This window comes from Phoca vitulina, unplaced genomic scaffold (genome assembly GCF_004348235.1).
Source record: "Phoca vitulina isolate PV1807 unplaced genomic scaffold, GSC_HSeal_1.0 scaffold29, whole genome shotgun sequence".
NCBI lineage: Eukaryota > Metazoa > Chordata > Mammalia > Carnivora > Phocidae > Phoca > Phoca vitulina.
The window spans coordinates 498001-513500 of NW_022589732.1; the positions used below are offsets into that span (position 1 = coordinate 498001).

Sequence of the window (15500 nt, forward strand, 5' to 3'; positions counted from 1 at the left end):
AGGTATTCGTAATTCCACTAAACTGTATAAAGGCCATGAACATACTTAAGCTTTTGATAAAGCTAGAAGGCTGTTGATTTAAAAAAAAAAAAAACACTGATATTATTTAAATACTCAAAATTGTCAAATAGTGTTTATGACCCAGGCCAGACTAAATGGTGCTTCAGGAATTGCTTATGTAAGAAGAAATAGGCCCTAAAAGCTAAATACTTGACATGAGCAAAGTTTCTGTTAATCAGCTGGACTGAGTACATTGACGTATGTTAGGGTCATCAGTCCACAAGGAGGTCTTCACTGTCAGGTCAATAAATTTGAAGTCTGAGTAAACTCTTGGCCAGAGTTGCTTGAAGAGTTCAAATTAACCGTTGTTTGAAGCAATGAATAATGTAATTTAGATGTTCTCAGATTTTTCTGAATATTTGTTTTCCTACATTTGATAGCAGCAGATGCTTTGTGAAACTAAACGCCGGTAGACTAGGGAATGTTGGCCTTTGCTTGAGGCTGCTGCTGTGCCCTGAGTGTGGGTTGTCTTGGGTTGTCCCCAGCCCTGGGATAATGACAGAGCTTTACTGCCCTGAGAGATTGGACATGTGAAAGATCCCCTGCAATCTGCATTTTGATGAGTGTAATTCTTCAGAGGACTTAATTGTTGGGGTTAATGGATATAAACCTTAAATAGGCAGTGCAGTCCCCATTGTTAGAATAGGTTAGGACTGCTCCCCCACCCCCAGCATGAATTTTGTCATTCCTGTTAGTTCGGTTGGAAATTTGGTGGGAAATGAAATTTTTTTTAAAAAAGGCTCACAGGATGTCTTGGATTATTGGTGTGGTTCGATTAATGGCTCATGCTCTTGGCCAGATTGTAACACATGATCCATCTCTTTGCTCTCATACTCTTAGCTATTGAGCCGGTTTAGAATGTGGTAAATTAATAAGGTGTTATCTGTTTTATGTTTCATTTGATGTGACCTTCCAGTAAAAGTGGCCCTCTTTTAAGCAGTCTGTAATTAGAAATGTATACATAAAATTTTCTCTTTTTGGTTCATGCATTTTGGAGTGTCTCTTTCTGTCTTGAGGCTAGCTACTGTAGTTGGATGTGAATCACAGAGGTTTTCCAAATATTGGATTTAGTGTTTTCAGCTGTGAAGTTTTCCTACTGTGGACATAAGTTGTTAGTTAGAACTCCTCCATGAGAGTTGTATAGAATCAGTATTTCAGTCTAGAAAGTGCTAGGTTAATTAAGGCCTGTGATATTTATGCTTGGTATGATTTCATTGTCCATTATTCATCTCTGATATTGCCACAGGCATTCTATCCCTTAGGTAGCTTATATCCACATTTGACCTTCAGACTTTTGCCAGATTGCTTTATACCTTGTGGGGTGAAAATGATGCTGTGACAAACCAGTACAACCTTGGTTCACTCTCAAACAGGAAGAAGGATTTCAAATAGTTACCTGATTTCTTTTTATAATTAAAAATAAGTTCAAGCTATTTAAAGGCATTCTGAAAAATACAAAGGAAAAAGTGATGAATGACCCAGTAATTCCACCACTCAAATAATGATTAATATTTTGATGTTTATTTTATCCTTTAAATCTTTTTTCCCCTAGCATATACATCCTTTGTATATGCATACATTCCTTTTTTTTTGTTTTTAAGATTTTATTTATTTGACAGAGAGAGCACAAGCAGGGGGAGTGGCAGGGAGAGGGAGAAGCAGGCTCCCGCTGAGCAGAGAGCCCGATGTAGGGCTTAATCCTCATCCCCGCACCCACCTCCCCTCAGGTGATCATCAGTTTTTTCTCTATAGTTAAGAGTCTGTTTCTTGATTTGTCTCTCTCTTTTTCCCCTTTGCTTATTTGTTTTGTTTCTTAAATTCCACATGTGAGTGAAATCATATAGTATTTGTCTTTCTCTGACTGACTTGTTTCACTTAGCATAATACACTCTAGTTCCATTCATGTTGTTGCAAATGGCAAGAGTTCATTCTTTTTTTTTTTTTTTAAAGATTTTATTTATTTATTTGAGAGAGAGTGTGAGCAAGAGAGAGCGCACAAGTAGGGGCGGCGGGGAAGGCGGGGGAAGCAGATCTCCTCCTGAGCAGAGAGCCCAATATGGGGCTTGATCCCAGGGCCCTGAGATCATGATCTGAGCCGAAGGAAGATGCTTAACTGATTGAACCACCCAGGAACCCTGAGAGTTCATTCTTTTTTTTTTTTTAATTTTATTTTATTATGTTATGTTAATCACCATACATTACATCATTAGTTTTTGATGTAGTGATCCATGATTCATTGTTTGCGTATAACACCCAGTGCTCCATTCAATACGTGCCCTCTTTAATACCCATCACCAGGCTAACCCATCCCCCCACCTCCTCCCCTCTAGGAGAGTTCATTCTTTTTAATGGCTGAATAATATTCCCTTGTATATATATTCCACATCTTCTTTTCCTATTCATCAGTTGATGGACACTTGGCTGCTTCCATAACTTCACTATTGTAAATAATGCTGCTATAAACATTGGGGTGCAGGTATCCCTTTGAATTAGTGTTTTTATATTCTTTGGGTAAATATCCAGTAATGCAATTGCTGGATTGTAGGATATTTCTAACTTTTTTGAGGAAACTCCATATTGTTTTCTGGAGTGGCTGCACCAGTTTGCATTCCCACCAACAGTGCAAGAGGGTTCCCCTTTCTCTGCATCCTTGCCAACACCTGTTGTTTCTTGTTTTGTTGATTTTAGCCATTCTGACAGGTGTGAGGTGGTATCTCATTGTAGTTTTGATTTGCATTTCCCTGACGGTAAGTGATGATGAGCAATAGATGCTCATCTATTAGCCATTTGGATGTTTTTTTTGGAGAAATGTCTGTTCATGTGTTCTGCCCATTTTTTAAATTGGATTATTTGTTTTTTGGATGTTGAATTGTATAAGTTCTTTACATATTTTGGATACTAACATATCAGATACGTTGTTTGCAGGCGCCTGGGTAGCTTAGTTGGTTAAGCGTCTGTCTTAGGCTCGGGTCATGATCCTGGGGTCCTGGGATCGAGTTCCGCATCCGGCTCCCTGCTCAGTGGCGTCTGCTTCTCCCTCTGCCCCTCGTGCTCTCTTTCTCTTTCTCTCTCTCTCAAATAAATAAAATCTTAAAAAAAAAAGATATGTTGTTTGCAAATAAGTTCTTCCATTCCATAGTTTGCTTTTTAGTTTTATTGATTGTTTCCTTCACTATGCAGAAGAAGCTTTTTATTTTGATGTAGTCCCAGTAGTTTATTTTTGCTTTTATTTCCCTTGCCTCAGGGGACCTATTAGAAAAAAGTTGCTACAGCTGATGTCAAAGAAGTTACTGCCTGTGCTTTCTTCCAGGTTTTTATGGTTTCAGGTCTTACATTTAGGTCTTCCATCCATTTTGAATTTATTTTTGTGTATGGAATAAAAAAGTGGTCCAGTTTCTTTCTTTTGCTTGTTGCTGTCCAGTTTTCCCAACACTATTTGTTGAAGAGACTATCTTTTTCCACTGGATATTCTTTCCTGCTTTGTCAGAGATTAATTGACCATATAGTTGTGGGTTTATTTCTGGGTTTTCTATTCTGTTACATTGATCTATGTATCTATTTTTGTACCAGTACCATACTGTTTTGATTACTGCAACTTTGTAATGCAACTTGAAGTCCAGAATTGTGATGCTTCCAAGCTTTGCTTTCCTTTTTCAAGATTGCTTTGTTTGGAGTCTTGTGGTTCCATACAAATTTTAGAATTGTTCTAGTTCTGTGAAAAATGCTGTTCGTATTTTGATAGGGATTGCATTAAATGTGTAGACTGCTTTGGTTAGTCTAGACATTTTCACAATATTTGTTATTCCAGTCCACGAGCATGGAATGTGTTTGTATTTCTTTGTGTCATCTTCAGTTTCTTTCATCAGTGTTTTACAGTTTTCAGAGTACAGGTCTTTCACTTCTTTGGTTAGGTTTATTCCTAGGTATCTTATTAATTTTTGTGCAATTGTAAATGAGATTGTTTTCTTGATTTCTTTTTCTGCTGTTTCATTATTAGTGTATACAAAAGTAACAGATTTCTGTACATTGATTTTGTGTCCTGTGATTTTACTGAATTTGTTTATCAGTTCTAGCAGTTTTTGGTGGAGTTTTTCAGGTTTTCTATATATAATATCATGTCATCTGCAAATAGTGAAAGTTTTACTTCTTTCTTAGAGATTTGGATGCCTTTTATTTCTTTTTGTTGTCTGATTGCAGTGGCTAGGACTTCCAGTACTATGTTGAATAAAAGTGGTGAGAGTAGACATCCTTGTATTGTTCCTGACCTTAGGGGGCAAGCTCTCGGTTTTTCCCCATGGAATATGGTGTTCACTGTGGGTTTTTGATATACAGCCTTTATTACGTTGGGTTATGTTCCCTCTAAACTTACTTTGTTGAGGGCTTTTATCATGAATGGATGTTGTACTTTTTCAAATGCTTTTTCTGCATCTATTGAAAGGTTCTTATCCTTTCTCTGATTGATGTGATGTATCACGTTGATTGATTTGCAGATATTGAACCACCCTTGCAACCCAGGAATAAATCCCACTTGATCGTGGCGAATGATTTTTTTAACGTATTGTTGGATTTGGATTGCTATTATTTTTGAGGATTGGAAATTTTTGCATATATGGACATCAGAGATATTGGGCAGTAATTTTCTTGTTTTGTGGTATCTTTATCTGGTTTTGGTATTAGGGTAATGCTGGCTTCATAGAATGAATTTGGAAGTTTTTCCTCCTTTTCTATTTTTTGGAATAGTTTGAGAAGAATAGATATTAACTCTCCATTAAATGTTTGGTAGAACTTGCCTGTTAAGCCATCTGGTCCTGGACTTTTGTTTGTTGGGATTTCTTTTTGATTACTAACTCAATTTCTTTGCTGGTTTTGGTCTGTTCAAATTTTCTGTTTCTTCCTGTATAAGTTTTGGTAGTTTATATGTTTCTAGAAATTTACCCATTTCTTTTAGGTTGTCCAGTTTGTTGGCATATAGGCTTTCATAATGTTCTCTTAGGATTTTTTGTATTTCTGTGGTGTTGGTTGTTATTTCTCCTCTCTCATTTGTGATTTATTTGAGTCCTTTGTCTTTTTGATAAGTCTGGCTAGAGGTTTATCAATTTGTTGATTTTTTTCAAAGAACTAGCTCCTGGTTTCATTGATCTCTTCTATTGTTTTTTAATTTTGTATATTGTGTATTTCTGCTTTTTTTTTTTAAGATTTTATTTGAGAGAGAGAGAGCACGAGTTAGGGGAGGAGGCAGAGGGAGAGGGAGAAACAGACTCCCTGCTGAGTAGGGAGCCCGACGCTGGGCTCCATCCCAGGATCCCAAGATCATGACCTGAGCTGAAGTCAGGTCATGAGCCATCCAGGTGCCCCATCTGCTCTAGTATTGATTATTTCTTTCTTTCTGTTGGTTTTAGGTTTTGTTTGTTCTTCTTTCTTTAGGTGTAAGGTACTCATTCATTGGTTAGCAGCATATTATTTAACTTCCATGTATTTGTGGTCTTTCCAGATTTTTCTTATGGTTGACTTCTCTTTTCATAGCCTTTTGGTCAGAAAAGATACATGATATGACTTCAATCTTTTTGAATTTGTTGATGTTGGTTTTGTGGCCTAATATGTGATCTATTCTGGAGCATGTTCCATATGCACTTGTAAAGAATGTGTATTCTGCTGTTTTAGGATGGAATGTTCGAATATATCTGTTAAATCCATCTGGTCTAGTGTGTCATGCAACACCATTGTTTTCTTGTTGATTTCTCTTTAGATGATCTGTCTATTGATGTAAGTGGGGTGTTAAAGTCCCCTACTATTATTGTAATATTATCAATTAGTTCTTTTCTGTTTGCAATTAACTGTTTTATTTGGGTGTGCCCATGTTGATGCATAAATATTACAGTTGTTATCTTCTTGTTGGATTGTTCCCTTCGTTATTATATAGTGTCCTTTGTTTTTACAGTCTTTGTTTTAAAATCTGTTTTGTCCAATATAACTATTGTGAATTTGGCTTTCTTTTGACTTCCATTTGCATGATAAATGTTTCTTCATTCCCTCACTTTCCATCTGTAGGTGTTAAGTCTAAAATGATTCTCTTATAGGCAGCATATAGGTGGGTCTTGTTTTTTTTTTTTTTTTTTTAATCCATTCTGTCACCCTTTGTCTTTTGATTGGAGCATTTAATAAAGTGGTTTTTGATAGATGTGTATTTATTGCCATTTTATTATTTGTTTTGTGGTTGTTTCTGAAGATTTTCTCTGATCCTTTCTTGTCTTTCTGTTTCCTGTTTTTCTGGTTTTGCTTAGTGATATATTTGGATTTCCTTCTCTTTGTTCTTTGCATATATATTAGTGATTTTTGATTTGTGGTTACCATTAGGTTGGTATATAACATGTTCTGCATATAGCAGTCTATATGAAATTGATGGTCATTTAAGTTTGAACCATTCTTTACTCTTCTTCTGACCATGTTTTAGGTATATGTTGTCATATTTAACATCCTTTTATATTATGAGTTCCTTGACTGAATTTTTTTTCTTTTTACAGAAATACTAATTTTTACTGCTTTTGTTTTTTCTTCATACTGTCACATTTGGTCTTTCCTTTCCACTTACAGAGTCCCCTTTAGTATTTCTTGCAGTGGCCATGAACTCCTTTGGTTTTTGTCTGTCTGAGAAATTATCTCTCCTATTCTCAATGATAGCCTTGCTGGATAGAATATTCTCGGCTGCAGATTTTTCCAGTTCAGCACTTTCTGTATATTATGCCACTCCCTTGTGGCTTGGAAAGTTTCTGCCTTATGGGTTTTCCCTTGTAAGTTACTGCCTTCTTTTGTTGCTTTTAAAGTTTTTTCTTTATCATTATATTTTGCAATTTTAATTACAATATATTTTGGTGTGGATCTGCTTTTGTTGATTTTGCTGGGTGTTCTCTATGACTCCTGGATCTGGATATCTGTTTCCTTCTCCAGATTATGGAAGTTTTCAGCTATTATTTCTTCAAATAGATTTTCTGCGCTTTTTTTGCTTTCATTGTCTTGAAGGACTCCTATAATAAGAATATTATTACGTTTGATGGAGTCATGGAGTTCCTTTGTCAATTTTCATTTTGGGTAATTCTTTTTTCTCTCTTTTGTTCAGCTTGATTACTTTCCATTACTCTGTCTTCTAAGTCATTGATTTCTTCCTCTGCTTCTTCCAGCCTGCTGTTTATTCTTTTTTTTTTCTTTTTTTAATATTTTATTTATTTATTTGTCGGGGCAGGGAGAGCACACAGCAGGGGGAACAACAGGGAAAGGGGGAGGGAGAAGCAAGCTCCCCGCTGAGCAGGTAGCCCAATGTGGGGCTTGATCCCAGGACCCTGGGATCATGACCTGAGCTGAAGACAGATGCTTAACTGACTGAGCCACGCAGGCGCCCCCAGCCTGCTGTTTATTCTATCAAGCATATTTCAGATTTTGTTTATTGAGCCTTTTATCTCTGCTATGTTACTCTTTATCTCTGTGTTAAGGGTCTCACTCATGTCTCCCACTCTTTTCTCCAGTCCATTGATGATTATTACTTTAAATTCTTTATCAGGCATGTTAGTTATATCTGTTTCATTTAGATCTGTGGCTGTGGCTTTGTCTTGTTCTTCCATTTGGGACAAATTCCTCTGTCTTCTCATTTTGTCTAAGTCTCCATGCCTGTTTTTGTGTGTTAGCAAAGTCAGTTGTGTTTCCTGCTCCTGAAAGTAATGGCCTTATGAAAAAGAGGTTCTATAGTGCCCTGTAGTGTTGTTCCCAAAGGCCTGACTTCAGGGAGTATATCCAGTGTATGCTGCATGTGCTCTTTGATGTGGCCTCTTCTCTACCTTTAGTTGTGGAGTTTGTTCTGACAGTCTTCAGGTCAATTCCTGGGGTATTTAGGATGATTTGATAGTTATGTAGTTGTATTTCTGGGATGAGGCAAGCCTAGGGACCTCCTACTCCACTACCATCTTCCTCCAGTCTCTGCTGAACATGGGGATTTTTAACTGCAAAACAACAACAACAACAACAACAACAACAACAACAAAAATAGTATTTAAGAAAAGCATTAGACTGAAGGAGAAAACCATCCTCAAATTACCAACCACTATTTTAAGAAAAAAAAATTTTTTTTAAAGATTTTATTCATTTATTTGAGAGAAAGTGTGAAAGAGAAAGCACGAGATGGGGGAGGGTCAGAGGGAGCAGGCTCTCTGCTGAGCAGGAAGCCTGATGTGGGACTCAATCCTAGGACTCCAAGGATCATGACCTGAGATGAAGGCAGACGCTTAACTGACTGAGCCACCCAGGCGCCCTGAAAAAATTTTTTTTTTGTCTGTTTCTTCTTGATTTTTCTCTACAGGCTTACATGCTTTTTTTGTTTTTTAATTTTTTTTTTAAAGCAGGTGAGTGTGATTTGTTCATGAATTCTGAAAGCAGGTAGGGAGTTTTAGGAAAGATGAGGTCTGAAAATCCTCACACTTACTGTGATATATAACTTTCAGAAGCCACTGTTCATTACTGATGTTTAAACCTGGAGTGTTTTTCAGTTTACTAGGTATTTGAATGACTTTGAGAATTGAAGGAACTTTAAGAATAGGCTTAATGTCTACTATTCAATCAATTCTCAGAACTTTGCATGCCACTCTAGAGTGTTAGATATGATTCATGAACATAAAAATTCTTTGGGAGTATATAATAACTGCATCTTCTACATCTTTTTATGATTCCTCTTTCAGTGAAATTGGCTCAATTGTCATGGAAGTTTTCTGAAAACAGTAATACACAGAATAAAGTATCTCGCATAGCTCTTTTAGCATATTGATTAAATTGATCTGATAAGTGAATGTTTTAAAATTTTAGTATTTTTGCAGGATAATTAGGCTACCTAAATGTTCACATTTATTTCTCAGGTGACCTTCACATACAGCAGCCTTCTTAGTTGCAAATGTGCTACAATTGGGTTGTGTTAAGAAAAAGGGAGAAATGCCTTGAATCTTTATAGAGTTGAAGAATTATTTCTCATTTATTTTTATATTGAACTGTTTTTGTTTGTTTTGTTTTGTTTTGTTTTTTGGCTCAGATTCCACAGGATAACACTATCCAGGGAGTGTTTAAAGATATTCCATACTGTGTTTTAAATATGAATACATGGTCCTTGTGTTTTTAGATTTGACTCCAGAAAGCATCAGCTGTTATAATGGAAAAGCGTTTTAGAGTGAAAGGGATATTTAAATAAGTTTCCATATGCCCTACAAAGAATTTAAAATTGAGCTCCCGCCCTTTAATTCAGTAATTAACTAGATTTGCCCCGTAGTTTGGGGGAGTCTAATAGTTTACACCTGTTTCAACTTTTGCTGTTTTTATTGGCTGTGGATTTTGCCATCCCGTGTTTCTTGTGAAGCAAAAATATCAAATAAAATATGGCAAAGCATTGGAGAAATTATAATAAACATAAAAATGAATTGTTCAGCTTAAAATATGAAATGCTTTACCTACACAGTCTGTGAAGCCATGTTTCAGTAGTACTGAAGTAATTTATTCCTGCAGTTCTATGTCATGAAAATACAGACAGTTGCTTTCATTGGCAAGAATAATCCAGGGTTTTTACAATCAAATGACTAAATTTTGGAACATCAGGCAGAAGTCATGTTATAGAGACAGTTAGAAAAAGCCTGCTAAATCATTTTGTTTGTGTTCATGGTACTGTGGAATGAAAAAGATGAGGGTGTATTGGTGTTTAAGAATGTGAAGACTCCGAAGAACTGTTACACCACAGAATATAGTCAGACTTCAAAGGTCAAGGAATGCCTCGACATCAGGATGGCTTGGCTCATTTCACAGGCAACATTTGCCCTGCCAACCATAGTGAAAAGACAGCCATTGGGTCTAGATATTATCATATCTCATGTTTTTTTCTTTTTTTAAATCCAACTCTTCAATGATCTTCCTGAAAGTACCCTTTATTCTTCAGGCCTGGCAGAATTCAAACTGCCCAGCTGTAATGTTGGATTAAGAGTAAAATGAGTAACTTTTTAGTACATTGTCCTGAAGGAGAAATTCCTAAGTTAAGTTTCTATTAAGTTTAGTTTGGATGGAGCTGTGACCATGAAAAGATGTTTGGGAAGTTGTCCCTGAAATTAAATTTTGATTTTGGCTCTATCTTACTAGTGGGTGGCTGTGAATATATGGGCCAAGATTGTAAGTTGAATGAGGTCAGGGCCTTGACAATTTTGATTGACCAGCGCAGGACTTAGATATTCATGGAATGAAAGAGTGAACTTTCTGTTCTTTCCTGCATCTATAAAATGAACTTACTAAATACCTGAGTTTATATTGAGAAGTAAATATTCTGCAAACCTCCTCCCCACAATCTCTCACTTCTTCAGAGGAGTTTATATTTTAATACTGAGGAATTTGGACTATTTGAGAATTGAGCTCTCAGATTTGAGCAGAGAGGATCCCCTGTTGAGGTGGCTGAGAGAATACTTTTGGTGTTATGTTGTTCTCCCTTAATTGGCCTCTATGGCCTTGACAGCTTTGCTTGCATAGATAGGGTCAGTAAAAGTCTGGCAGGAGACCCAGCAACCTGGGAATGAGATAAGGAATAGTTACTATAAAGTGCCCATGACATGGACTAACCATGGTTTGTACCTGAGACAGTGATCTCCCTAAGTATCTGGTCAGAGTCTCTTACTAGGGTACTTGGTGGGCTTAAGGAATGGACACTACTCAGGATTTAGGGGGAAATCAGGCTCAGATTTGGAGTTTCTTATATGTAAATACTTGGAAAGAAAAAGGCCAAAGAATTTTGGTGTGAGTATTTTTGGTGCCAGTGAGTATCCCTGCTTCCTCTTTCCCTTGACCTCCTAAGGTTACTAAAGGTGCAGGTTTCTTTTAAATTTTATTTTATTTATTTATTTATTTTAAAGATTTTATTTATTTATTTGACAGAGAGAGACACAGTGAGAGAGGGAACACAAGCAGGGGGAGTGGGAGAGGGAGAAGTAGGCTTCCCGTGGAGCAGGGAACCCGATGCGGGGCTCAATCCCAGGACCCTGGGATCATGACCTGAGTCGAAGGCAGACGCTTAATGACTGAGCCACCCAGGCGCCCCTTTCTTTTAAATTTTAGATGTTTTTCTGGAACATAGTTAATTATAATTTGAGTTTAAGGAAAATCCTCTCCCCCTTTTTTTATTCATCCACGGATTGAAAGGCCAATCTGTGAAGTCTGTTTAGTTGGACTTGGAATGAAGGGGCATTTCAAGGTTGTGACATAATGAGTTTATGATGAGCAAAATAAGTGTCCTAAAGGAAATGTCTGTAATAAAATGTAATTGTATTATGAAATTTAAAATGATGAATTCTAAGTTGTGAAGGAGTTCCCTGTGGGTGAAAGGTGTCTTGATAGGCCTGTCTTGCTTGATAGGCCTTTGAAAATATCTTTGATTCTAAAGTTTCTTTTCAAAGAAGAGTTTCCTCAATGTCACTAGAATTTTTTCGGATCCTTGTGCCACACTATGCAATTTTGATCGCCAAGCGGTTTTGTCATTGAGTAGGGCCCCTTCAAACTATTTTTTGCTTTAGAGATAAGTAGAAAGCCCAGGAGGTGGCTGAGTTGAAGTGCCCCCAGGCACTTACTAATTTTGTGTCATTAGGTTTAGGCACTAAACCTTTTGTCTTGCCTAGGTAGCCCCTCTAGCTAGGATCACCCACATTTTCCAGTTTATTTAGAAAGTATAAGCTTTGTTTTTTTGGGTCAAATTTGCTTTTTATGTCTTTTTTTTTAAATTTATTTTTATTTTTTAAGTAGTCTCCATGCCCAGTGTGAAACCCAATGCGGGGCCTGAACTCACGACCCCAAGATCAAGACCTGAGCTGAGATGAAGAGCCGGATGTTTAACTGACTGAGCCACCCAGGAGCCCTTCCTTTTTTTTTTTTTTTTAAAGTTTTAATATTGACATATTTCCAAATTAGAGAGTGGAGATCATAATTTGTAGAGTTAACTTCCAGGGACCTATTTGTGGAAATGTGTGATTCAAATGCTCACGTCTTTGCTCAGTTTCTCTGCTCAGTTCATGCTGTTGGAGGTATGGTATTTGTACAGAAAGTAAAGTTAAAATGGTATTGGTATTATGTATTAGGGTTTTTTTTTTTTGCATGTTTTTTTGTTTTGTTTTGTTTTTTGCTGCTGTAACAAATTACAAGCATAATAGTTTACAACATAAATTTATTCATATAGTTCCAGCATTCAAAAGTCTGAAATGGGTTTCATTGGCATATATCAGGGTGTTGGCAGGGCCATGCTCCCTCCAGAGGCTCCAGGGGAGAATCCATTTCCTTGCCTTTCCCAGCTTCTGGAGGCCACCTATGTTCCTTAGCTTGTTGGCCCCCTTTGTCCATCTTCAAAACCAGCAGTGTAGCATCTCTGATATCTTTCTCCCCTGAGCTCTCCTTTCTTTGTTATATGTCCTGCTCTCTCTCTGCTTCTATTGTCACAACACCTTCTTGGATTCTGACCTTCCTGCTTCCCTCTTACAAGGACCTTGTGATGACATTGGGCCCACCTGGGTAATTCAGGATTGTCTCCCTATCTCAAGAGCCTTAATTTAATCACACATGCAAAATCCCTTTTGCCACATAAAGTAACCTATTCATAGGTTCCAGGAATTAGGACATGAACATCTTTGAGGGGCTGTTGTTTAGCCTGCCATTAGAATAGAGTTTTAAATTTTTTGTTTCTTTTTAGCTCTTGTTTTCCTTTTTTTTTGCTCTTGTTTTCCTCTTTTTTTCCTCTAAGATTTTATTTGAGAGAGAGAGAGCAAGAGAGAGCACAAATAGGGGGAGAGGGAGAAGCAAGTTCCCCATTGAGCAGGGAGCCCGACTTGGGGCTCAATCCCAGGACCCTGAAATCATGACCTGAGCTGAAGGCAGACACTTAACCGACTGAGCCACCCAGGCACCCCTAGCTCTTGTATTCATACATTTCCTCAAACTGTCTTTGGAAATCACAGAAACATGTACTCTGTGTTCTGTTTTTTGGATGAAAACATGTTGATAAAAATACACATTTTTACAAGATTATAGAAGGTGTCTAAATTTTAATACTTGATATTTCTTTGAGGAAATTTCTTTGAGTTTTGAGTTTTCTACTTAACAGAATGACCTGCCACATTTCTTGGGTCATTAATAATTTTTTTAAATTGAGGTATAGTTGACATACAAGAGTCTTTAATAATTTTAATAAGTGTCCTGGACACACATACACACATGTATATGCATGTACACACAGTGTCCCTTGACAGGATTGACCATTCGGTGTTTGGGGTACCATGGTCTTCCAGATTTCATTGTCCAGGAGTTCTTGCTCCAGCTCATTTCCTTGTGTCCTTGTCTTGACCAGGGGGTGGCTTCTCCAGTTAACCACTTGTCCACGCTGCACCTGAATTTGAAACCTGTTTGGTGTTTGCTTTCCTATTTTTTTTTTTTTTTTTTAAGAGAGAGAGAGCATGAGTTGGGGGTGGGTGTCAGGGAGGAGGAGGGGAGAGGAGGAGGGAGAGAGAGGATCTTAGCAGACTCTACACCCAGTGCAGAGCCCAACAAGGGGCTCGATCTCAGGACTCTAATATCATGACTTGAGCCAAAATCAAGAGTCAGGTGCTTAACTGACTAAGCCACCCAGGCACCCCTGGTGTTTGCCTTCTGAAAGATACAGTTTGAGGCTTTTGCAAGCAAGATGCTATTGGCTCTTTGTCCCCTCTCTCCTTTTATTCAAATTGCTTACTTCTCTCCACATATTAAAAAGAAGGTTCACAGAGTTGTAAGACTTTTGAATGTAGAGACCTGGGTTTCTCCTATATTTATAGGTTGCCATTTAGATATAAAAACGATTGTTCAAATGTAATGACTTTTTAATTAATCTCACATGAGGGGCGCCTGGGTGGCTCAGTCGTTAAGCGTCTGCCTTCGGCTCAGGTCATGATTCCAGGTCCTGGGATCGAGCCCCGCATCGGGCTCCCTGCTCCGCGGGAAGCCTGCTTCTCCCTCTCCCACTCCCCCTGCTTGTGTTCCCTCTCTCGCTGTCTCTCTGTCAAATAAATAAATAAAATCTTTAAAAAAAAAAAAAAAAAAATTAATCTCACATGAAATTTTATTGTTGTCTGTGACCTTCATTATTACTGTTTCATCCTCATGTTGTTTTGTCTCTCTCTTATAAATGTGAATTAAGGAGTGAATTAAAGTAGTATGATGGCAGCTGAAACCCAAGTAGATTATATAGTCATTGCAAAGCATAGAACAAACAGCTAAGAGTGTAGACCTTGTGAGGTTCAACTGGAGGTTGAAAAGGCAACCTCATGCCTGGGATTGGTTGCAGATAGGAAGTGCTTAGAGCACTATAGTAGATTATATTGGTAGTTGCATTTGTTCATGTCGTTCCTTAATTATGAAGGGATGAGATTACTTTCATCTGTGTGTGAAAAGAGAGACCTGAGTCTTTCAGACAAAAAAAGAGTGTGAAATTATCTAAAGATGTATATTTGATTGAATTAGTGTTTTTTTTTTTTTTTTTGTGACTTTGCATTAGATGAGACCTGTTCAGGCAGGTGCTAAGCTTTGGGAGAGCAAGAATGGCATCTTGCGTATTACTTTTTTATTCTCATACTTGATATTTGAGAGAGTTTTGAATACATAGGTTGAAAAAAAGAAACTATTTTAAATGTATACATTTTTATTTACAGCTGCTGCTGAAGGAAAAGGCAAAAGTGGGGAAGACTTTTTTCAGAAGGTAAGTTGCTTTGTACTCCTGCCTTAGTGGTAATTAAGGAGAAGTCACTGTGTCTCAGTGGTTACAGGCCCCTGAAAACTCCCCTTCCATATGAAGGGGAATAGGTTTTGATGAGACAGCTGGAAATGCTCAGGGCAAAGAAAGGATGAGATGCTGTTTGGGAAGTAACCATTCTGACTTCTTGCTCCTCCTGAGCAACTCTAATGACATTTTTGCTTGGAGGCAAAGAGTCCATGACGGCTGTCAGGTATGCTGTCCTGATTATCTTCTTTCACTGCTACCCCCTGTTGCTTCTTTCCCTGACCCTTCTTTACCTGACCTGGGATGTGGAGAGGAATCCTTCACAGCTTTCCTCATTTCCGGTAAGCATGACCATGGGTGGGGTAATATAATCAATGAAAGATGCACCTTTAGACCTGCTTGCTCACTATTGGTGACCATGTCCAGTGCGTCCCTGACTGTTCTCTGAGAGTTCTGAACTTCATTGAAGCCAGTCTGGCTAGTTATATATAGCAAAGGGAAATAGGAGTGGACCTGATTGAAAAATGAATATGAGAAGCTATGATTAACAATTGTTTATTTCTAGTCAGCTCTATTTAAAAATAAGTGTTTTGTATAAGGGAAGATGCCTGTCCTTTCAAAGAAATTGACTTAAGTTCATGTTCTTCTT

At 37.6% G+C, this 15500-nt stretch overlaps 1 protein-coding gene across 1 annotated transcript in view; it reads left to right on the forward strand.

The window, feature by feature from the left end:
• Positions 1-15500, forward strand: part of BICC1 (BicC family RNA binding protein 1) — a 272977-nt gene that overhangs the window by 64688 nt on the left and 192789 nt on the right. Inside the window, exon 2 of the mRNA XM_032423991.1 lies at positions 14784-14830. Coding sequence (XP_032279882.1) covers positions 14784-14830 — 47 coding nt within the window. The remainder of the gene's footprint in view (positions 1-14783; positions 14831-15500) is intronic.